General features: G+C 45.5%; 1 protein-coding gene across 1 annotated transcript; it reads right to left on the bottom strand.

Annotated features, from left to right (window-relative positions):
• Positions 1-6,186: 6,186 nt before the first annotated feature.
• Positions 6,187-10,221, bottom strand: SOWAHB (sosondowah ankyrin repeat domain family member B). Its single transcript, XM_085640965.1, has one exon. It carries the CDS (start codon positions 9,805-9,807, stop codon positions 7,270-7,272), a length of 2,538 nt encoding a protein of 845 aa, XP_085497091.1. The 5' UTR covers positions 9,808-10,221; the 3' UTR covers positions 6,187-7,269.
• Between the last annotated feature and the right edge of the window lie 15,735 nt (positions 10,222-25,956).

The following is a 25,956-nucleotide window of genomic DNA, read 5'->3' as shown; positions in this document are numbered from 1 at the left end:
AATATTGATCATAAAATCAGACAAATTATCAACAAAGAATGGCATATTCTAAATACAGATCATACAAGAAAGAGTCTCCCTAAGCCTATCTTTGCATTTAGACGCAACAAAAACTTAAGGAACTCTTTGGTTAAATCTAAAATACCTACTGCCAATCCATTTGTCCAAAAATCCATCACTGGAACTAAACCGATCAGTGGTACTCACAAATGTGGCTGTTGCCACGCATGCCAGTTTGCCATTGTTACTAACGAATTGATCTGGGACAAACGGACATTCACATTTAAGGACATGACTAATTGCCGTACTCGACATGTTGTTTATCTTATCCTTTGTCCTTGTGACAAAGGATATGTTGGAGAAACCAGCAGAGAATTTCGTGTACGTTTCAGTGAACACAAGTCAGCAATACTTAACAAACGTGAAGGAGCCCCCTTGGTGGCCCATTGGACCGAGAAACATCACAGTATCTCAGATGGCTAATTTTGGAACATGTACATCCTCCTAACAACCTCAATGTGGATGCCATTAGATGCAAAAGGGAAGTTTTTTGGATATATGTCCTTAGGACACAAGAAAAAGGCCTTAACGAACATCTTCCTTGGGAAAACGCGATTATATAGAATTATCCCTGGTCCCACTTATAGTAAACTGCATGGCGAATATATATTCCTTTACTTCATTTTGTTAAAGGAACCATACATTGTGAACTGTCTATTAAGCCGAATATTTTAAATATTATCCTGAGATTTTGGTTGCTATTTGGACCACATTTATAAAAGGTGGGTTAAATACACACTCCTGTATTGGCGTACCATACAGCACCTCCGGGACCACTAACAATAACTTTTGCTCCCTTATTCTTGCCCCATAGTTTTCAATTTAGCAACTGGTAAAATTTCATTAATGAGGCATGATCGTTACGCGCCGTCTAAGGTAAATGTTAAGAACTCTCGACAGAGAGCTTTATTCCACTTCCAAGATGTCCGCCTCTGTTGTCGATTTCATAGCCTGCATTCCGAATGGAGAATACGTTTTAAGGTTGCTTTCCCGTTTAATTTTTAGTCCTATTTCAGTGTCTATTATTAGTTTTCATCACTTCCTGGTTCTCCTTATAAGGGAAACGCCAGTTTCCCCACACTCTTCCTTGAGAGCGCTAACCATGGAATCCCTGACAAGTCTTTGCTGAAATGATCGGTAAGAACTGGTATTACGCTAGTCTCAACCTCTTCTATTGCTTTAAAAATACGCTTACGCTGCTACCTTTTTTATCATTATTTCTAAACTATACGCAATTCTTTTATAGATTGCTCCCACGAGTGTTAATATTTACGCTAAGCATCTGATTTACGTTCTCATCACTTCCTGGTCCTCCTTATAAGGGAAACGCCAGTTTCCATACACTCCTCCTTTTGAGCGCCAACCATGGAATCCCTGACAAGTCTTTGCTGAAATGCTCGGTAAGAACTGCTATCACGCTAGTCTCAGCCTCTTCTATTGCTTTAAAAATACGCCTACGTTGCCACCTTTTTTAGCATCATTTCCAAACTATACGCAATTCCTTTGTAGATTGCTTCCACAAGTGTTAATATTTACGCTAAGCACCTGATCTACGCTTGAAAGATATCAGCCCTCCATATGACTGAATAAATAAGGAGAACAGGTAACTCATATGCCTTTTATCATAAAATTTAGGTTAGCAATTCGTACACATATCCTCAACGTTTCTTTTCCCCATTATAGTTACTAAAGCTAAAATTTGTATATTTTCAGGTTTTCATTTAAATCCAGTATTCACCAACATTCTGAGACTATTTTACCTCCTTGGGTTTGCATATCGTACTTAAATAAATTCCCTGATAGGCCTTCAAAGTTCCGGCCCGTATCTTTTCAGCGCGTTCTTCTTTGCAACATCTGGGTAAGTAAGTGGACCTAGCTGTACATACATTGAGTCTTCTCTAACACATCTAGGTATTTAAATTAGCCTGTCCTTGGTACACTTTCAGGCGACTTTTAACACGTGACCATCCTCGCTGAACTTCCTGGATATTACTATATGCTCGTCCAGTCATATTGAATTAACTCCGACGACATAACATTGGCTCCGATATTATTTTCACACCAAGTGACATCGTAGTAAGTTACCTATTATTCCTAAATTCCTCCAAAAATCCTATCTATAATTTGTCGTGCGGTTCATTGAACAAACCATAATGTCCTATCGTGAGATATGATCATTGCATTATTTTGACTGATAACCTGGCCATTTATGTTAGATGCTCATTGTATATAGATCCTTCTGTACTCCATGGACAGATACAATTGAAACTGCCTTTTGCATATAAGAAATATTTCTACCCCAACCTCACTGCAATTCATGCTAGTCTCGTGAGTCCTGCCCAATTTCTCTTGGTATTCCAATTATGTTCTCAGATCTAATTATGGTTATTCTTTTCTTTTCATTGTAGCCTCTTAAACACTAAAATTAAAGATTTAGGAAGCTTCGTTATTGGTATCCCCTTGTATAAGAGTTTCTTGTTGGCAAGTATGTTGTTACCAAACATATTACTCTTTCTAAATCTTCCTTTTCTTTAATGTTTTACCTTTCCGTACTTAGGTTGTTGGAACTACAATGGTATTTCCTCACAAAATATCCTGTTCTTGGGTGTTTGTTTCATCACAGGTGTATATAGAGGTTCTTATTTCTTTATTCTTTCTATAGCTCCTGCTCCTTTTTTTTCAAACAAATTAAAAAAGCTAAATAACGTTCACAATCACTTATTGTGATTTTTTATACCCACAGACCAACGGCTGTCAAAATCTAATGTTTAAACTCCAATGTATGAGTGTTGGACATCAAACTAGGCCTTGAAGCCTCTTTTTCTGAAAGACCACTGTAATACGCCCTGAAGAAGGAGCCTGTAAAAATCATTCTTGAGCTCCGAAACGCGCGTTGGCGCTGGTCCTATGTTCAAACTCCACAACCTATGATTCTAATTGTCAATATATTGTTGTTTTCTTGAGTTTCAGGTTTATTGTCTTTAATTGTGTGTTATATATGTGTTATATATATTTTCTTATTTATGTCATGGTTGTACAATTAATCATAAATTGTGCTTCAATAGTTTGATGTGAAGTGTATTATATGTATTATAACACAGTATGAAAAATGTTTATGTATATGTTTTTTGAGGTGGTTGAAAAAATGATAAAAAATGAAAAAATGAACTAATAAACGAAATAATATAGTTTTATACACCGTTGACTGTGGGTATTACTTTACTACATGGACATATTGCCCTCAATTTAAATAGTATAGTGTAGGAAGTCTTGTTTTTTGAAAAGGTCCTATCCATGGCTTATTGTGGGCATGCATGACATAATACTCGGGCAGCCTCTGGCATAATGGTGGAAACCAAAGCTGTATGCTGGACATCACATTTTTATGCTAATAAACCATCATTTAAGTTAGAATCTGTGCATGTTTGGGAATAGTACATGTGTATGATGAAATCGACAAATTAAAGTATGGGAGCCTAATCGTGCATTTTGTAAAAAAGTGTGCGTGTTTTGGAATAAAGATAGGGTTCTATTCTTGAAAATGGCCTTGGGGTAGGGGATAGATAGGAGCTTGTCTATACCTAATGAGAATTCTGTACAAGATAACACAATGTGTCCATTTTCGGGAAAAGGTAAGCTAGTGATCTATACAAAATATTTGCACTTCTGATCATTCGCACTGACTTCCAGAGGCTTACAGGAGACTCTGGTTCCTTGATACAAGCAAGTACTTCCACACTTACTGCTATAGCTGGCCCGTTGACTTGTGTATGGGCATTTCATCATCTACAATGAAAATTTTTATGGCATCAGTACCGCGAACTGGTGTAATTTATCTGATGTCTGGTACTGAGATATCTGTAAGTTAATCACAGCTGTAGTAGCCTGTAAAAACGGTCTGACTTTGCTGTCTAAGGCCTGTGAATGGGAAAATTGGAGAACTTTATTTTATTTTTCTACCATTCCTAATCCAAGTATATTATCAGCCATAGTATGAATTATTTGGAAGGAGCAGGTATCAGAAAACGAAAGGATGTAAAATGTAGACCTGAAGAAAGATGCCACTAGCGCTGCAGACCGTACTAATGGTAATACGGGCCTGGGCAAATCGGTTACCATAACAAGGATGTAAATCATACACAAGTGGAACTACACAACCGGATGTTCTGAACTGTTATATCCAGTACCTTAAATGGGACGGAAAGGGTGTGGGGTCTCAAAAGCGCTCTGACACCTTTGGGTAATGTCCGCGCTTTATAAAAATGCACTAAATAAAATAAATAAATACAATGAAAACCGGAGTCCAGTAAAGGGTCGCGGCCTCCGTAACAAGGGGGTGGCCTAATATAGGGGACTAGAATCCTGTGTTGCTCAAATTCATAACAACTCCTTTCACAAAATCATAAGCAATAATACATTTACATCTATGCAGAAACGTTTTGTGCCAATATGAATAGTAAGTCTGAAAAGCATTGTTTAGGGGAAATACAGGTATTTAAAACTACAGACACATTTTATGCGCTAGTTGCCAGTAGTACCGAATGAAGGGATACAAATCCCACAAGGGTGCAGCAATGACAGCGAGCCCCCCGGGTGCAAAGCAATTAAAGAGGTAACGACAGATTCGTGATAGCAGTGTGAGAGGGTACGAATGTTTGAGCATTTTTACTGATCAAGTCCCATTTCTTTGTGTTTTTGTGAGGCAGGACCTTAGAGCCAAAAGTTTATCACAGTGACAGAGTGCAATGAACTAGAAATTAAAAAAACACACTCAACAGAACTTTGCATCAGTGGTAGTGAGCGCTCTATTACAGTAACTGCAGAGACAGAAGGGTTTTCACGGAATGCTCTATCCTTCCCTTTACACCCCCCCCCCCCCCCTTCCTTATTCTGATCAGCTGAAAATGTCTCGACATCCTTCGGCAGCGAATCACTGCCGGAGTGTTACACATAGAGCTCGTGCTCATCACTGCCACGGTGTTACAGGCAGAGCTCGCGCTAATCGCTGCCTCGGTGTTACACGCGGAGCTCGCGCTAATCGCTGCCTCGGTGTTACACGCGGAGCTCGTGCTCATCACTGCCTCGGTGACGTAGCGCTCGCGCTCTGCTCACCACCGCTTCTGGCCCCCTGCAGAGTCCGCGGCGCGCGCTTTCCGATCACTACCAGGTGACCATAGTTCCCGATTGAGGCTTCAGACATAACAAAGCAGTCTCCTTGAAAGAAATTCCCCCAAAGCCCGGGGAAGGGTGTTAAATCGCCGAGGTCATATATGGTTCATGATGAAGGCGAGAGAAATAAAATGGGGAGCCCGATACGGAGCCCTCCCAGCACCTGGTTTTGAGAAGTGCAGAGCAGCGACAGGACCCGGTCCAATTAAAGCCCTATTATGTCTTTAGTCACTTTCAAAATGTTTTCATGTTTCCTTGAAGGACACTGAACTTCAGACACTCCTCTGGAGGGTAAGACTTGGACACTATTAAAATACGGGGATATTACAATAGCCGTTCCCGGTAATGCTAAGACCACATCTGCACTTTCTGATATATATTACACAATGTTACATTTGAGACATAGGTTGCCTACAGCTTCTAATGGACTACCTTGCCGCAGACAACCCATTCGATCGGCCCATCACTGCCTACTGTTGGGGTCTTCATTACCCTGGACCACTTTTCGGGCTCGTTAAAGAGCACGTGGAGAACCACTAACAAAACACGAGAGCTGCCCAAAAGGACATTTCACAGCCTTGCGTTTCTAAAACGCCTGTACTTGAAAGCAGGTAGGTCAGCGCACTGATAAAAAACAAACACGTTTTTTAAAAAAGCATTCAGCAACCACAGAGGTGACATTTCCGGTATAAAATTACTTCCAACGAGAAGGCTGCAAGAAAAACAAAGTGCTGCACGGCGATAATACCACCTTCTGCCATTTCGAGTTTCTAAGACTAAGCATTACATATGCAACCTGGGGTGTCAGACGCAAATCACTGTGCTAGAAGTACACTGCTAGAAGTACACTATCTTTTGGTAGAATCTTCTGACGTAGGGCCAAAAGCAAGTGAACGGACCTCACATTTACAAAGCAAGAGAACATTCGCTTACATTACAACAATGTGAGCACAGCAGTTGTACAAATGAACGTTTTATTCACACGGCTCTTGCAAATTGTGCGATGCATGTAAATACATGTTTCCTGCATTTGCAGGAATGATATTTCTCAGATTCGTGTTTCTTCGAACACAATTATAAATAGATTGTTGAGCAAATGAAAAATGGAGGCACTGGATATGTTTAGCTTAATTGGCAAGGTTAGTGCAAATTTAAAATCAGCGCAAGTGTTGTTTGCCATCCGTGAGGTGTGAGGCCTCTCACGTGGCTGATAGGAGTCCCACAAGTCAAGCCCCCTCAGTGTAAAGAAAGAGGGGGTGAAACAAGCAGCAGCGGATAAACCACACCACCCCTGGGTGCTTGCACCAATCACATTAACTAGGCAGGATAGGAGCTCGCCACAAAAGCCACCAAGCTGCCAACATCTCCCAGTGGCCAGGGAAGCATGAACATGCCCTCAAGTACGACTGCTTCTGGACGGTGCATCATAATAAGCCAACCCTTTAAATAGGACTCTTGCAAGCACTGGGACCAACCCTTTGAAAACGAGGCACTACTGCGGAAGGATTTCTTAAAATGGGCACAAGTGTTAAGCTGCGGCTGCAAAAAGAGAAGGGTGTCACTTGTTGAGTAGGGGGCATTCCAGATGTCTACAACATGTTTAAACAAACAGGTGGAATTTCTGAACAGTTTGGTGCCAGCAGATAAAGTTCACATTTGATTATCCCTCGATAAAATAGAATAGGAAAACACAAGTGTTTAAAATGGAAGACAGATGTGGCAAGTGTTGTTTATGTCTATTAAATTCGGGCCAATGCAGCCGCTCTGGTCTCTTCTCGTGCCTTTTTCCTTGACCAGCATCAATGCAACAAGAACACAGCGTTCTCCCTCACCTTACTTGCCCCCTGCATTAGAAGTGCCACTAGGCTCCTGTTACAGGTATTGCTGTAATGCTAGGAAGCACTGATAACCTGAATCTGACGTCCACTGGCCATTGAAGCACTGGGCCTACTGAGCGAGCGAGCACCTGTCCACGTAGCTAACAATTAAGTACATTTAAAATATAAAAATAAACTTGGCAGGCGCTCATGAAACTCGTTCTTAGTCGCTGTGTGCTTCTTTGTGAGCAGGGAGGTGGCTCGGGTTGGATTTCCTCTTAAGGTGCTGAGGTTTAAGGAATGCGGCAAGGGAGGATTTCCTGCTGAGGTTGGTCACAGCAGCTCTACTCCTGGTGTTTTTAACAGGTGGGGCAACAGTGGGCAAGGCACAGACAGGGAAGATTGTTTTGCCCTTGGGTGCTCCAAGAAGCTGCCATACTTCCCCGGTGGTTGTGCTACAGAGGTACTGCCAGGCCCTTTTGCCACTGTGGTCCCGTGAGGTGACCTTCACCTTCATCTTCTCTACCAACAGCTTGATGACATTTTCGTGCCCATGAATTGCAGCTAAGTGAAGTGGTGTATACCCACCATTAGACTTGGCATCCACGTCAAGCTTGATCCCAGCCTTCTCTGCACCGGACACCAAGTTCAGAAACATACGACAGTTCCCATGTTTGGCAATCCAGTGCAAAGCTGTATAACCAGAAATGAAATCTCTGCGTAAAGCCAGATGAGGGTTTTCAGTGAACAAGCCGTACACCTGCATCCATGAGCCAGAAGCCAACTTCACCACCCACTCGTGCTCTTTGGTGTCCAGAGGCACTAAGGAGGACCTGTGGTAGGAAGGCTTTTTGGCGTCTGATCCAACCAACCCACTGTAAATACCATGTCTATAGACTTGTTCTTGAGAAGTGAGGCAAGAGTCTGCAGGATGATGCTTCATGACCACAGACGGCAGGGTCAATGGTAGGTCTACACTTGGTTCTGGTGCACAAATATGCACCCTTGGTGCTTTTTTGTGGTGTGATACACGTCTACTTTTCTTCTTGAAGTCTAACTTAATTAATTCATCATCTGAGGAAGACATTTTGTCCTGCAAATGTACACTTTTTCTAAATCTCGGTCTTTCATGTACCAATGGTAGTACGTCGGGCTGTGGGTCAGACTTTTCATAGATTACTTGTGGAATTCTACCATTGGGCTCAGAAGAGACTACTGCTGGTTCGTGCTTAGACAGTCTGTTTTTGGCACTGTTTTGATCAAGTTGTACAGAAAGTATACTGATATGCATGTCCTGCCAATTGTTAGCTTCACCTGCCGCTCTGCATGACTCAAAGCATTCCAAGGCTGTTGAGGCAACAAACGTTTCTCTTGCCTGCATGTCAGCTGTGCTTGAGTCATTACCACTGCTGCTGCCACTCTCCTCACTGTCATTGGTTTCCTGGTCCACAAAATCATCTAGGTCTTGTAGGGAGAGCTGGCATCGGATGCTCTTGAAGACTGGGAGGTGGCCCCACCAGCCACTCTCCAAGCCTTCTCCAGGCAACATTGGGGGGCTTTCTAAAAAGGGTGGTGGGTCAACGGGTGGCCACTCGTCTTCCCTTTGAGGGGTGCACATATCCAACAGAGGGCCTGAGGAGAAGGTACTCACAGAAGATGGTGGAGATAAAGGTAGCCGGAATTCTGAAGATGAAGGTCTCATAGAAGGAACACTTTTTGAAGATGGATGGATTGGTGAAGAGGCAGGGTGCATAGGATAGACATTCCCTGAAAGAGGAAAAGATGGATCTGTGTCCAGTGGCAAAGGAGGCCGCCGTGAAGAGGGATGGCATGGTGGAACCGTGTCTCCTAAAGATGAAGTACATGGTGGTGCGGTGCCTTGTAAAGATTGCGGGCGTGGTGAAGGGATGCCATTAACAGGAAAAGAACATGGTGGAATCATGTCCTGTGAGGAAGGAGGGTACCGTGAAGCGGTGTCCTGTGATGGTGAAGATTGAGTCAAAGTGCTCCCTGTAGTCTGAATATGAGGGGAGTTGGTACATTTTGCAAGTGCTGGGTTTGGGCGGACGCGGGGTGGGGAGCTCGGTAGAGAGGTGATTGCTGCAGGTGAGGAGTGTTGTTGGCTGGTCCTCTCTGAAAGCAGAGTACATGGTGGTAATGTGACTTTAGAATGAGGAGGGCATGGAACACAGGTGTTCACTGCAAGTGCATGGGAAGTCACGCGCTCCCCCTGGAGCTGTCCCTCGGCTCTACTCGGTGACCCACTGTTGTGCCCCTCGCCAGCTGCCTCCTTCAGGCTCCAGTGCAGGCCCCCGGGGTGCGACTCCCGCTGCTGCCCCCCGAGGCAGGTGTGGCTCCTGCTGCCCGCAGAGCCGCAGACGGCGCTGAAGGTGCGGGGCAGCTCTGTTATGGACTCTCGGTGGATGGTGGGACCTGGCTCCTGTCGCCAGCCCTCCTCGAGTTGCGGAGGACTCCCTTCGGCAGGGGGCAGCTCCTCCTCCCCTAGTAGGTCACGGTACCTGGCCCGCAGGACCACCACCTTGGTCGGAGCACTCCCGGGAGGCGCCTCCTGCCTCACCACGGCCACAGAGTTGACATAGCGCTTGAAGCCCTCGCGGCGCTGCTGCCGCAGCTCCGGGGGCAGCGCGGGGTCCCGCAGGAAGCGCTTGAAGTGGCCGAGGAGCGCCGCGTTGGTAGCCTGCCCCCCGGCCCGGCACAGGAAGTCCAGCACCTCCTCCTGGCTGAGCTCCCGAGCCATCATCGCACATCGCGGGGCATGGCACGGCGGAGAGCCCCGCAGCCAGCAATGGGTCACCAGGAGCGGGGGCTGCCGCGGCTCTCCCGGCGAACTTCCAGCTGAAGTTCCTGCGGCCGCTCACCTGCGCCGCGCCCTCCTCCTGCCCGAAGAGAGGCAAAGGTTGTGCGGGGCCGCCCTCCCAGCACTCACGCCTCCCAGAGCCCGCTGCGCAATCACAGCAGCGGGGCTAGGTGTGTGCAGCGTGCACCCCGCCCCTCCGCTGCCGGCACTGCTCGTGGCTGCCTGACCCCGGCAGGCAAGGGCGGCCGGAGCACAAGAATGTGTTCGAGGTGAGGGGCGATCATCGCGGGGCTCCCGCGGGCACAAGAGCCTCCTGTGCCCGCGGCTCGACCTCCAAACAGAGCTAGGCGCAGACAGTGACAACAGAGCCCTGTGTGGGCGCTCCTCCTCTGCACGAGGTACGCGTGGGTTCAATACTCGCGCTTCCCCTCACATTCCTAACCGGGGATGGCTCCGTCTTCCCTCCGACCTGCTCAACTGGTGCTCCGAGGGGTCTTGCACCTCCGAGCATCAGCTGCTGCCTCAGCAGTGAGCCGGTGCGTACATTGTTTCCGCCTCTCAATTATAGGTAGTGTATACATCTCCGATTTCTACGTTTTTTGTGTGCAGATCTAGGCAGTGACTATGCATGCACATTTAGTACTTTAAATAAAGCAGTATTGTTTGAGAAAAGCTTTTACTCTTGAATTTAAATTCCCCTTGTATTTGGGTTAACACCTTCGGTTTAGAATGGCACACGGCAGCGCTGTGAGTAGATTTTATAAGAAATACGTGTTGCTTCTATTGCAAGATATTAGTGGCTAATTGCGTCTGACCTCAGGACATGTGGAGACGTAACATGGATGTAGCCTCCAAGCCCCTGCATTGCTTCTAGGCTTAAACATTTTTTTTTTAGCCATTCATTCTAATTTACAGAGTTGGCTTGAAGCAGAGAACGTGCTGCCCACACCAGGCCTGCTCACACTGATTCAAGGGACACACCTCTAGTGCCCGCCCAGGAGCTGATACGGCTTTATGTCGTGTTTTATATAGAATCCCGCCCTGTGCCAGCGCCCCTCTGAGCAGGTGCTAACAATCACCGTTGAAGCAGATGGAGGTGTTCAGGGAAATAGGTACGAGAACAAAGGCGGCTGCAGGGGGAGCAGCTGCTCTGACATTCGCAGCCAGTGCCTGGCTCCAGTGCCGCTGCCAGCTCTGTGCTGATGGCGCTGGAGTGAGCAAGGTCACTGAGAGGAACGGCAGCGGCGATAACAATAAGGATTGAACTTTAAAATCAACATCTTGAAATGTTTCTATGAAGTGGTTTCCTTATGGCTCATTGGCCGCACCCTCACCAGTGGCATAGTGTATGGAAAACGCGGTGCCACTCTGTGGAGGGTGCCCCACTCAGCCGTGCACTGAAGATACCTTTCATCTGTGGTATCCGCCGATTAGTAAGTAGGTTCTGTACCTTTAATACAACCAACTCCACTACTAGGTTTGAGTCACTCACTAAGGCAGAGGTCTTCAAACTTTTGTAGGTTGAGCCCCCCCAGTGAATATTTTTAGATGTTGGGCCCCCCCACCACCTGACAGAAATTTCTGGAATCTGGTACTCTACATAATCGACTGCCACGTGCATATCACAGGCCATATCCGGCAAATAATGTTCAACACAATAAGAGTGTTTAGTAAACTGCAGGTATGTGAATGGGTGTGGAGGAATGACAAAGGCTTATTACACAGCTCAAAACACAATTTTCCAAGATAAAATGTGCGCAAATTCTTTTTACTAGGATGCTTTGCTTTATACAGGACATAGATTAACAACACCACCAACATAAATGTGACGGGTGTGCCGGTTTGTATCCACATAGACTGTCATTCTCTGGATGGATTTTTGCTACTGCCACCCACAGGTTGTGCTCCATATCCAGTCTTGAACGGTACTTAGGGCCTTATGTAGGTGGGCTGGCATTTACCACTTCATAAATACCGAATCATACCGATTCGGTATTTATGAAGTGGTAAATGCAATGTAGGTAATGAGTCGGTAAATATTACCGAATCGGAAAAATTCGGTAATTACCGAATCGGTATTTACCGATTCGGTAATGAGGCATACCTTCCCATTGATGGGAAGGTATGCCTCATTACCGAATCGGTAAATACCGATTCGGTAATGGGGGAGCACATGCAAGGGTGGCAGGGTGTCACATTGACACCCTGTTGCACCCCTGATTCGGCCATGTGTGCACATGTGGCGCACATACATGCCCTAAGGGCATGTATGTCTGCCACATTGCACACTTAAACGTGCACAAAAATGCTTTTTGTCACCTATTCGTCATTTACCACCAACCTTTAGTTGGTGGTAAATAACGAATCCCCACACCCACCACACACTCCCCCTACATCTCATTTCATGATTCGGTATTTACCGAATCGGTAAATTTACCGAATCGGTAATATTACCGATTTGGTAATTTTACCGATTCGGTAAATACCGAATCATGAAATTCTCCCCCTACATCTCAAAAGCCAAAATACCGGTCGGTAACGGTATAATTACCGAAAATCGGCCGTTACCGACCGGTATTTGGCTTCCTACATGAGGCCCTTAGTCTTTAATACCGCAAGTGCTGAGAACCCAATCTCACATAAATAGGACGAGCTGAAAGGGAAGAGAGTTTTGATAGCAGTTTCTCTCAAAGCTGAATACTCTGCAGACATTTTCAGCCAAAACAGTGACTGTAAGGGAGACCGTGTTATCAGATTTTTTGAGCACTCCCTAGCTCAGAGTTGGTACACGAGAAACAATTCTTCTCTAGAAACCATTAACAAATGTTTTAGACAGCATTACAATGGGATAATTGCCCACCAACCAGTTATAGATCTGAAGAGAAAGGTGAAAGTCCACAGAGTGGGTGCTGAAAGAACACCTAATTGCAAATTCCTTAGTGTTACTTACCTAAAGCAGTGGGGGTTTAGGACACGTTGGGCTTATGTTGAGAAAAAATAGAACTGATAATAAATTAATGATGTTGTCTATTTTACTTCAGAGCAATATCGTCTGACAGACTTTGTGGTGGCAGCGACATGTTAAGGAGTTTGGGTGCCCTGGGCCAATACTATTTTGGGGGTCCCTGTTCAGAACAGCTTTGAGATTAAATGATTCACTTTCAGCTCTGCCATACCCTCTTTATCCAGGCTACTAACGGTGCACAGGCGCTATGGTCGAATTTCTAAAAGTGTTTACATCTAATATTCAGAGATAGTGATGTGCGTTTTCACTGTTGTAACAAAGCAGCAGCCCACTAATTTTACAACAAATAATATCTGGGATATCCTCCAATTTCTCATATGTGAGGACTTGTTTTGATCTAAAATAAACTTTTTTATGGTTGTTGCATGAAACAAAAACATTTCTCTGCAAATAGTAATAGACTCTCTCACATCAATCGCATTAAAAAGAAATGAAACAAAACATTATTTACAAGAATCTGTTTAGGAATTATTCCAGGCCATCAGGGCAAAAACAGAGCTGCCTCTATCAAGGAACCCCCTGAAAGGCTGTATTTCAGTGCATGTAAATTTGTCCTTTTGTAATTAAGGATGAAAACCTTGATGGGGCACGACATGCCCATACTTGTGTACAGGGGCGCAACTAGACCCGAACTTCGGTGGGGGGGCTGAAGTACTGGGAATTTTAAGCCCAGCGGTGCAGGGGAACACACCCTATGACTTCGGGTTCTTCCTGTTTCAGACCTACAGAAACACAGAGTCTTCTGGGTGAAGTCAAGGATCAGTTTATTGGCTGCAGACCAATTACAGGTATCCTAGAAGTACAACAGCGTGTATGTTCTCAGGAGACTGCTAAAAATTACAGAAACGGGCTTCTCCTTAAATACAAAATATCCTGCTTCAGGCATACATTCCTTGTTTTATGGCATGGTCATTTATATGTATACATTTCAAACGAAAAGGCAGAGTCATGATGACCATCCCACATTCCAGTTAAGCCAGCCCACAATTATTTACCCAGCAAGGCTCAGATCCCACATCAGATATCGATAGGCCCCAATAAACATGAGCATCTCCTGTTTGGAAAACAAGCCATAAAGCAGGAACAGTCAGGTGCGAAAGAGATTAGCTGGAGGCTTGTGTAGGATGAAAAGACTTTATGGTGTGTCAAGCCCTGATGCTAATCACAGGTGGCCAGAGGACGGGGAGCTCGTGAGACCGGACTGACCTGGGGCAGCGGAGCCAAGCTGCCCAGGTCACAGAGAAGTCAAAGGAAGGCACATGTGCTCTGAAAGACACGTATTTGCTTCATGATATGTAGCCTATGTGAGGGCCACCATAAGATGGCCACCGCTCTAAGATGGAACCCACGTAGTGATGTATAATAACGTATACACAGTGCATTCATAGCTAAAACGTTACACAAAGCACTTGTACATACCGCATTAACCATTCGCGGTTCATTAATACCGGGATGGACAGGGGTAGGGCCCTGCCTCCTACGCGGTCCCAAATTGTAAAGTACGACAGACCCTCCTTTTGCCCTTACATAGGCAATAACTATACCCATTTCAATCCGAGTCTAGGTCAATATTCATGAAGTCATGGAGATGTTGCTGTAGCATCATCCTATTACTTAGCTCGTCCCTCGATACAGGTTTCCTCACACATAATGTAGCACAGAGGCCACATATCGCAGGAGCACACTGTATGCACAGACAGAACAGGAAAAGGATGGCTAAGATCATTCCAATGACCATCAGAACTTTCCAACCCCAGGCAGATATCAGTTCCCAGAACCACCCCACCAGTGACCAATCTCCTTTATCCACGTGTATGGACTCAGATATTTTATGCAGTTTGGCGATGGCTTGATAAACTGTTAGAGCGTTGTCTGGTATGAGAATGCAACAACTAGATTGGATAACCTTACATACCCCACCGCGGTCTGCAAGTATAACGTCTAGAACCATGCGGTTCTGCAAAGTCATGAGGCGATCCGCTTGGAGCTCAGCTGTCAAATTACCAAGGGCACCAGCCGTAACATCAATAGTGGATTCAACCACACGAGTCAGTTGTCTCAGGTTCCTACTATTGACCATAGGTCCCCAAAACGGCAGGAAACCCAAAAAGAAATCTCCCGCTTCCTGACCGGCAGTATCCTCCTTACTAATCACGCCTCTTACAACTCTGGTCTTGTGATAGTCGGAGGCGGCAGTAAATGTTGGCGGTAGCAGGTTTGCAATATAACATGTGCCCGAGAAGTCAGGGGGCAACCATGTATATGCTCGGTCATTGCAGATAAAATATGTGCCCTTGGCAGCCAAAAATGCAGGGGAAAACTGTGACGGAAAAGTGTACGTTTCAGTACAGTCACTTCTTCCCAGTTGAGCTCTAGTATTCTGACCATTACCTTGTAAACAGAACCGACCTATGTGGGGTACGACCCAGATTGGGGATAAGATTTTTCGCTGTCTTTCACCCAGACTAATACTATACCCCGTCGCGTTACACCCTACATAAGCTCTCAATTCCTCCTTGGGTATAGACCTTGGGTATAGATGAGTATGCGTCGATATCTCTGCTCATATCGGCAACTCCTTTCATTAAAGCTTTATTATTTGTGCTAGGTCTGATGGAACGCGGTTGTCGCGGGGAGTACGCATCTAGAGCAAAGAGAAACATGGTCTGGAATGCCCATGACGATCCATTGTAACTAAACGGCAGCACTAGATAAGGAATACCCTTATTAATGGTATGTGGTATTAAACCACACACCCAACAATTGGTTGTATTCATAACTAGTTGGTGCTGGTGCAGGAGCTGAATAAACGAGTTGTTCACAAACTCTGATCGTCTAGCTTGTTCGTGTTCAGGCAGAGGGTGAAAAGAGTGTGAGGAGACAGTAGGAGGAGGTATAGGCTGTACAGTGGGTGCAATGGGCTCTTGAGAGGAGAAGAATACAAATCCTACAGTAAACACTACCATACTACATAATATAAACAGACATAAAAATACAAAACGTTTGCTCTTTATTATTTTACACATTCTTTCTTTAAAGTTCATTTCCTCAGCGAGTCTCTCCATCTTGAAAAACTCCATCCTCTAATCGTGCCGCTCGCGGCGGGTGAGTATCTTCTGCTAAGGAGTACGCCTGTCAGTCCAGGGAATGCCCTAGACCAACCAGAACCGTTGACCTAACGTCTTCGGCCTGTACCCCAAAGTCTTGGCACCGCGACCCTGCGGCTGAACCCGGATGGTGGTTCGAAAAACAAAAATCAAGAAAGTCCTTCAGATGGGAGAGCTCTGGTTATCAAAAACAAAAAGGGTAAGGAAAAAGAATATTTATTTGTCCATGGGCCTTGGTCTTAGATTATAATGGAGACGGCCAGGTACTGTTTGATCTTGAAACAAAAGTTCAGGCTCTGTGGTGTCCAATCGAATTGACGGTGGCACAGCTTCTTGCAAAATATCGTCACTCTGTTGTGCTGAAGTTGTGCCCTTTATGCGTGCATCACTGAACGGCACCAAACGAGGAACAGTGTCTGTTTCAGAGTCTGCGATACTCTCCTGGACCCACTGGTCATACGGCAGAGGCAAAGGGATCCTTTTAACATGGGCGCCGTGGATCCAGTTCTTCTTCCCCTTTACTCGAACAGCTGATCTTGTAGACAGAAGTACGAGATGAGGGCCGATCCAACGAGGCTCATCGTTGCTTTTGCGCTGGAAATTTTTCACCGGAACCCACGCGCCAGGGTCGATAGGGTGTCCTGGAGCTTCAGAGGCCTGGGGAAGAGTATCGTGCACCTGTTGGTGTAAAACACGCAATTTAGCCGTCAATTCGTACAAGTAATCAAGCAGTACTGGATGTTCGATTTCGCTGAATTTTGTCGGTCTTGGCACACCCCATACATTGGCCGGGCGGCCAAAAACGACCTCGTAGGGACTAAGTCCCACTCGTGAATGCACAGTCATTCTGGTGGACAGGAGTGCTAGAGGCAGAGCGTCAGGCCATTTAAGACCTGAGCTCGCTTGGATTTTGGCCAGCTTGAGTTTTAGAGCGCCATTGTAGCGCTCTACTAATCCAGCTGATTGGGGGTGATTTGCAGCGTGGAATTTCTGCTTAACCCCTAATCCCTCACACACATTCTTCATCACTTGACCCACAAACTCACTCCCATTATCACTCCACACCATTCTTGGCATTCCAAACCTAGGGAAAAATTCCTTCACAAGGGCTTTGGCTGTGGATAGAGCAGTGTTGTCTTTTAGGGGATAGGCCTCTATCCATTTCGAAAAAGCGCAGACAACCACCAATACATATTTCAGGTTGTTGCACCTTTCCATGTGGATAAAATCTAGCTGCAAAACTTCAAATGGATATGATGGAGGCGCAAAATGACCAGCTGGAGTTGGGGTTCCCCTACCAGGGTTGTACTTCAAGCATACCATGCAATTCTTGACCACATTCTCTGCACACTTGGGAATTCCAGCATTCTGCCATACTGGAGCCAACAACTTACAAATTCCTTTCATACTGATATGTGCCATTCCATGTGCCATAGTAACCACTGGAAGCACATATGCATCAGGTAACAACCATCGCCGATGTTCTGACAAATCGACCCAACAACCATTCTCATCCAACTTACCCATACTTTCTCTCCACTTGCTTAACTTTTTCTCTGTGGCTTCAGCTTGAAGGGACTTTACACTCTCTATTGTGTTTTCACACATTCCAACATCACCAACCCATCTGGCAGGCCCTGCAACATACATTCGAGTCTTTACATCTTTTGCTGTTTCTTTCGCGACTTCATCAGCAAACGCATTACCACGACCAACATCATCAGTGATTTTCTTGTGCGCACTGCATTTCATAATCGCAACTTGCAACGGTAGGGTCAGCGACTCAAGGAGATCATTCACCAACTTGCCATTCTGAATCTTAGCTTCATGCGAAGTCAGGAACCCACGTTCTTTCCACAATCGCCCAAAACTATGAGCCACGCCAAAGGCGTATTGGCTATCCGTATATATGTTCACTTTCATTCCTTCAGACAACACGCATGCTCTCGTAAGGGCAATCAATTCTGCTGCTTGAGCCGAATTTTGTGGCACACGTGCAGTTTCCACAATCGTGTGCAAAGTCGTGATAGCATATGCAGCAGTCGTATCACCATTTGGAAGCTTGAAACACGAACCATCCACCCATAAAGTACCATCACACTCAGTCAGGGGAGTATCTTTAAGATCTACTCTTCCTTTCGTCTCTTCTTCTGTTCTGAACAGACAATCATGTTGCTCAATCTCATCTAGGTCTGCTGGGATTGGTAATAGTGTAGCTGGATTCAACGTGTTGCATCTCTTTATGTGTATATGATTTGCTAACAGTGTCAGCTCATAACCAGATAATCGCGCACTAGTTAAGTGTTGTGTCTTGGTCCTGTTTAACAATGCGTCCACAGCATGTGGAACCATAACAATCAATGTATGATCCATTACTAGGCCAGCAGACTGTCGAATAGACATAGCTGCGGCGGCTGTAGCTCTCAGACAACTTGGCAATGCCCTCGCTACCGGGTCCAAGGTTGACGAAAAATATGCGCATGGACGCGGTCTGTCGCCAAAAGGCTGTGTTAACACTGATAATGCGCAACCATCTTTCTCATGAACATAAAATGTAAAAGGCTTGCTGTAGTTAGGGGTACCCAACACAGGAGCTGAACACAATGCATTGCGCAATTCCCAAAAACTTTTCTGACACTCTTCAGACCATGGAATAGGATTCGGTGTGTCTTTGCATGTTAATGCTAACAAAGGTTTTGCCAGCAAGGAAAAATTAGGAATCCAATGCCTACAGTATGAAGTAATGCCCAAGAAAGCACGCACTTCTCTCTGTGTTCTTGGCACACTCAACTGTGTAATGGCTTGAATTCTTTCTGGGGTCAGTTTCCTTCCCTCCTTCGATAAGAGATGACCTAAGTAGGTCACTTCTTGTCGACAATATTGCAGCTTTGAGAGAGACACTTTGTGATGAAAGGCAGACAAATGACGCAACAATGACAAGGTAGCGTTTTTGCAAATCTTTTCAGTATCCGCGGCGATTAATAAATCGTCGACGTACTGAATGAGGATAGCGCCACTGGGTAAAACCAGTGCATCAAGCTGCGCTTTTAAAGCTTGACTGTATATTGATGGACTTTCACAGTAGCCCTGGGGAGCGCGTTTAAAGCGGAAGCTACGGCCTCCTAAACTAAAGCCAAAAATGTCCCTGCTCTCCTCTGCAATTGGGATGCTAAAGAAAGCATTCTTTAAATCGATCACTGAGAACCATGCAGCGGAGGCTGGAATCATGGTTAACAAGTCAGTTATATCAGGGACAACTGGAAACTGTGGCACAACAATCTTATTAACCTCTCTAAGATCAATCACAAATCTGTAAACAGGTGGCTGTGAAGGGTCCATTCGTTTTAAGACAGGTAAAACAGGACTATTGCAAACGTTGCCTCTTGTCTCTTCAATTACACCCTTTTTAATCAAATCACTGACAATTGCTAACAATGCTTTCTGACCTTCATTGGAGATCTTGTACTGGGGAATGCGTGGCAATCTGACATTGGCTTTTAAAGTGACCACATATGGCGGTATTTCCAAAAGACCCACATCATTGGGACCAGTAGCCCAAAGGACATCCGGAAGGGATGACAATTCAGGTGGCATTGCATTTTTAGACAAATACATTGGGGAAATCACTTTCTTACCTAATGTGAGTTGTAATCCTGAGGGAGAACAATATAGCGTTGCATGCAATCTTTTTAGCAAATCTAATCCTAGCAGATTTTTACCACATCCTGTCGTTAGGATGAGGGGTGCTTTTAGCTCACAAGGTCCAACAGAAAGCGACATAGGACTAGAAATCGGGTTCCTAACTGGGGCGCCAGAAAAACCTACTGAAACATTCATTTCGCCAGACAAAGGCGCGCCAGGGAGTTTTGAATGCATGATTGAACTCTTTGCAGCACCAGTATCCAGCAGAAAGGGCTCCGTTACACTTGCTGTAGTTACTTTAACATGGGGTCCACTCTGATCCACTGGCACTGAAACAACTCCCTCTCTCTGTCTACGGCTGTCCTAGTAATCATTATCTTATACATTGTCATCTTCTGCATAATAATCATTATTGTAATACTGAGCTGCATTGCCAGTTGCATTGGCTTGCTGATCAAAGCTATTTATGGTATTTTGAGGCGGAAGAGGACGCCCGTTCTGGGGAGCATTTCCACGCCCTCTACCTCTAGGAGCTTGCTGACCACCTCTACCTCTTGCGCCATACGCATTACTGTTACGCTGCATTAATTTAGGGCAACTATATTTAAAATGACCTTCCTCTTTGCAATATGAACATTGGTTGGGACCTACAGGGATTCATGGTTGATAATACCCATTCATTTGCTGATTATTCTGAAACTGTTGGGGCTGCTGATAGATACCTTGGGTTTGCCTATAATTATTCTGTCCTCCACGTGGTGGATAAGCCTGCTGCAAGAGGACCTTTGTTTTCAGTTCTTTCGTTTTCCTATCTGTTCTATCCTTCTCGTCTTTATTCTATTTTCATAATACTGTGCAGTAGCCAGTATTTGCGCTGAAGAGGAAACAGCCCAGGAACTTTCTGAGTCTTTTAATTTCTTACACAACTCGGGAAGTAGATTCTGCACAAATTTATCAACAAATAACCGTTGGCCACCTTCAGTGCTCATGTCTTGACCACTGTGGTCGATAAACGTTTCTTCAAACCTAGTAAAGAAATCGGACACTGTCTCATCTTTCTTCTGCTTACATGCGGATAGTTTATCCCAATTTACGCGCATCGCAGGCATTATAGTTTTCATGTAGGTAATAATTCGACCAGGGAGTTCTGCTACCAAAGGGTCAGGCTTCGCGCCACCAACTTGTCCAGCATCTGCAGCAATGATATTAGCCCATGTGTTACCCAATTCTGCAGCGTGATCTACATTACGAATGGATCCCCATAAAGGCTGTGGAATAACATTCCCAAACAACATGTCTATGTCAGCCAGATTCATTACACATGATTCTGCAGTTTGGGATAACTCCTTATAATAACCTGTAGGGTTTTTACGGGGGTCAGGCAATGTCTGACTCAAAGATAGGCGACATTAGACTAGTAACTACATGAGCTAGTCGTTGTCGTGCTGAAGGAGAAGTTGAGGCGAAAACAGGGGGATAGACAGAGGGAAGAAAAACGGATTCAGATACAGGTACCTGGGTAGTGTAAGAAGGAGCGCCAGGGGAAGCCGCTGGCGTGCCAGGCAAAGTCGCAGGAAGCGCAGGGGCAACAGGTAGCAAAACTGGCGGCCCTTGAGAGGGCTGCACTGCAGGGATAGGAGCCAGCTGAAGAGGAGCTGGCGGCTGTGGGAAGGCTTGCGGCATATTCACTGGAGGCTGCGCATTTACAAGCTGTGGAGGCGCGGTGGCATTTTGCGCATACGGGGGTGGCGAACTTAGTAAATGGGACATTAGGGAATCTTTCTCTTTCTCTTTTGTCTCATCTTGCACAAGGGGTGACAAAACAGGGTAACATTTATCAATCCCTAGTTTGCGCTGTCTATGTAACTGCTCATTCATTTGTTCCTCCTCATTATCTTTAAATTGCACAGCTGCTTGCATCACTGACATACCTCTCTCTCTCTTATTTCTTTTCGCTAGCTTAATTTCCTTCTGTTTGGCTTCCTTTCGCCATAGGCGGAAAGAATCAAACATTGCCGGCCGGGCTTTCTTTTTAAACAATTTCACTTCCAAATTATCTAAGATATCTGTATCGAAACTACCATTTTGGGGCCATTTTAAAACACCGTCCTTTCTGGTGTATCGGATCCATACTTCATTATATGCAATGGGGCCCACGCCATGTTTTACATAAAGCTCATAAATTGGAGTTCCAATTGGAGGAACCGGACATGAATCCTCTAACTGGAAATCCCTTCCACAACTCAAACAAAACAATCTTCCAAATACACTAGCACCAGGCATCTTTGCTCACTAGTCTAGTTCCAAACTTCAAAGGATTATCGATTACGATAGTCTGGTGAATACACGAGTCCTCTGGCTTTGGGGTTTGCAAACTCCAAATCAAAATTATCCCGAAGGATACCAAATTCAAACTGGGAGACGCTCCACTTATACTTAACTGAATATCGATGATCAATGGCGTCACCAGAAGACTCTCTCGATTGTTTCACTCTACCAAAATCGTCAAGGGTCCAAAACAGGGCGATTAATCAAGGCAGCAGTCCTTCGTAGCCGTCGGGATGCGGAGAACCTCGCAGAAAATACTTTCGGACCACGTCGACATGCAGGGGTCGATGAAGTGGCGGCCTTCCTTCAGAATTTCCACACGAAGCTCCTCACGAACCTCTGGCTTGGACCGGTACAGCTGAAATCGCGCCGAGTTGGGCGCCAACTGAAGTACTGGGAATTTTAAGCCCAGCGGTGCAGGGGAACACACCCTATGACTTCGGGTTCTTCCTGTTTCAGACCTACAGAAACACAGAGTCTTCTGGGTGAAGTCAAAGATCAGTTTATTGGCTGCAGACCAATTACAGGTATCCTAGAAGTACAACAGCGTGTATGTTCTCAGGAGACTGTTAAAAATTACAGAAACGGGCTTCTCCTTAAATACAAAATATCCTGCTTCAGGCATACATTCCTTGTTTTATGGCATGGTCATTTATATGTATACATTTCAAACGAAAAGGCAGAGTCATGATGACCATCCCACATTCCAGTTAAGCCAGCCCACAATTATTTACCCAGCAAGGCTCAGATCCCACATCAGATATCGATAGGCCCCAATAAACATGAGCATCTCCTGTTTGGAAAACAAGCCATAAAGCAGGAACAGTCAGGTGCGAAAGAGATTAGCTGGAGGCTTGTGTAGGATGAAAAGACTTTATGGTGTGTCAAGCCCTGATGCTAATCACAGGTGGCCAGAGGACGGGGAGCTTGTGAGACCGGACTGACCTGGGGCAGCGGAGCCAAGCTGCCCAGGTCACAGAGAAGTCAAAGGAAGGCACATGTGCTCTGAAAGGCCTGTATTTGCTTCATGATATGTAGCCTATGTGAGGGCAACCATAAGATGGCCACCGCTCTAAGATGGAACCCACGTAGTGATGTATAATAACGTATACACAGTGCATTCATAGCTAAAACGTTACACAAAGCACTTGAACATACCGCATTAACCATTCGCGGTTCATTAATACCGGGATGGACAGGGGTAGGGCCCTGCCTCCTACGCGGTCCCAAATTGTAAAGTACGACAGGGCTAACACTCCCATCCAGGGCTGGCCCTAGCACTGGTCGCACACAGTGCAATGGTCTGTTCTGAGCCCCTCCCTCATTTCCTCCTTTTCCATGAATTTCCTCACTACCGCTCACCAACAATGCACCCCATCTCGCTATAGCACCTTTCTGGCAAACATTTCATTTTTTTATAGCACTACTCATAGTTTACCCACACTCAGTTCTTTGATCTGGATGGTACACGTTCTTTGTAGCAGGCACATTAAACCTCTGCGCTGTGTGGGTGTCAGGAGTACCCATGTGAGTGCAGGGTGAGCCATGCAACAGTGTGAGAGTAGGTAAGAGGAGCGAGTGCAGGGTGAGTGAGGTGACCATATGAATTTGGGTGTGGATGTAAGTGCAGAGTGGGACAAATGAATGTATGGTTAGTGATGGACTTGTTTGAGTGAGTTTGCACATTGAGCAGTAAGGGGGACATGTGAGTGAAGTGTTGCATGAGTGCAGGATGAGTTGTGTGCTTGTGTGACTGCAGGGTGAGGTACAAGGTGAACAGCACAAGTGCATTGTGAGTGCAGAGTGATTACTGAGTTCAGGGTGAGGAGTGATCAGTGTGAGTGCATGGTGATCAGTGTGAGTGTATTGTGATCGCTGTGAGTGCAGGGTGAGCATGAAAGTGAAGGGCGAGAATGAGGACTGAGTAATCTGAATGCATGGTGCATTCCCAGACACTTGAAGTAACTCAGCAGGTTATTGACGGCAGTGTAGGGTTTCAGATATGTTGAACTATTGCTATTATGGCATTACCAGGGATCAGGGTGGAGGAAATAAATGTGCTGATCTTGCAACAAACTTTCAGTTTTATGATTAGGGTTGCCAGCTCATTAATTTGATGTCCCATGCAGTACAAAAAATAAACAGTCACCTAAAGCTGTATTGTCAGCACTTGTCTGTGCATACTTTGAACAGCAAATATAAATAGTAGCACATTTAATTGTGTTCTATAGCTGCCTGAATTGTCCATGACTGATAATAAAATGGAACAAAGACAGAAAAGTCACATTTCAAATGTATATATACTTATTTATTTATAAGCATATTTAGTGTCAAGACCAGCAATTTGCAGGCTGTTTAAAAAACACATGGCTGACTGGCATTTTTCTTTTGGTAACTTGAAGCCCTGTGGGCGTTGTGGCGCCTGCCTGCTTAAATTTAAAAGAAACTTTGGGGCAGAGTTACAATAACTGACGCATCCCTGCATATCAGCAGGGATGCGCCTGTTATTGTGCGTCACGGCTCCGGCACCATGGATGCGCCGCATTTACAATGCGGCGCACCATGGGGCAAAAAACGGACAGATGCGTGACTCATCTGTGCCGTAAAGGCAGCGCATTGCTGGAGTTGTGTCGCAAGCACGACGCAGCTCCAGCAAGGCTCTGGGGTGCCCTATCTTCACAATGCTGCGTCAATCCTTATGCCTGCTTCAAGCAGGCGCAGGGTTCTTGTAGATTTCACTCAGCTACTTTTAAGAGGCGTTCCTGCGACAGAACGCCCCCCCCCAGCGCAGGAACGCCTACTTCTGGTGCAGGGCTTTACAACGTGACGCATATCCCAGATGCGTCACGTTGTAAATACCCCGCAGCATGGTGCTGGTTTTGTGCCGCCGCTGCGTCACAAAAGTGAAGCAACGACGGCGTAAAAGAGCCGCAAGGGGCTTGTAAATCTGCCACATTGTCTCCTTTCTGCTAAGAGCTAACCCTCCCAGGACGGGGTTAAACTTGTAGAGCTGAAATGCTTCAGCTGCAGTGGGAGGAAGGATGTCTCCTCTCCTAAAACTGAAAGAAGGGAACAGACATTCAGCTGCAGTGGGAGGCAAGAAGTCTCCTCTGATATGAAATTGAAGCAAAGGATTTGCTTTCAGTTTTAGCAGAGGAGACACTGCCTCCCACTGCAGCCCAAGTATTTCAGCTCTACTAATTAACCCCCTCCTGGGAAGGTTAACTGTTAGCTCTTTACAGGACAAAAGCGCAAATCCCTCCCCCCTCCAGCCCTCTGTTACCGGAGCTCGCCAATAAAGAATTCCCATTTGAAATGGGTGAAGACTTGCCAGGCCTCCGGACAGTAAAGGCCCAACAAAGGTAAATTCTTAGCTGGAGTGCGCACCCCCCCTGAGATGGTGTTGTGCCCCCCTGGGGGGGGGCGCGCCCCACAGATTGAAGAACTCTGCACTAAGGCATCCGCACGCTGCCCTTAGCCATTGCTTAATTTGTTCAGCTAGTGGGCACAGCCCCTTTTTTTTTGGAGATCAAGACTTAATTTACTTCATCACACAGTGAGAAAAAGGTAGAAAGAGGAGGAGGAAGAGAAAGATTGCAGAACAGAGGCAAAGGAGAAGACATGGATGAACAAGACCCGGTAAGGGTCAGAAGAAGAGACATGAGTGTAGGCTGGTGGAAGGAAGCGCATGGGTTAGAATCAAGACTAGGCGGCCTTTGTACTCTGCAACCTTAGTACTGGGCAGCGACGGGATCCTCAAAAAACACTTTGGGTCACCGCACTTATGTGTTTCCGAAAGCAAGAACTACACCCAGAGCATTCTGTCGTGGTATTGTACACCCCAGCCTTCACATGTGGCATAATTAGAAAGTAGGTGGCACCTCATATATAGCTAGATTCCAAACACTGTTAGAAAAATGACACTTTGCATCTTTATGAGGCTAATACATTTTTAGTTACTAGATTTTTTAAGGTAAAGGAGCTTTATTA

The sequence above is a fragment of the Triturus cristatus genome, chromosome 2_2, assembly GCF_964204655.1.
Source record: "Triturus cristatus chromosome 2_2, aTriCri1.1, whole genome shotgun sequence".
Taxonomy (NCBI): Eukaryota; Metazoa; Chordata; class Amphibia; order Caudata; family Salamandridae; genus Triturus; species Triturus cristatus.
Note: the sequence above shows the minus strand (reverse complement) of the source record. Positions and strands in the feature narration are given on the sequence as shown.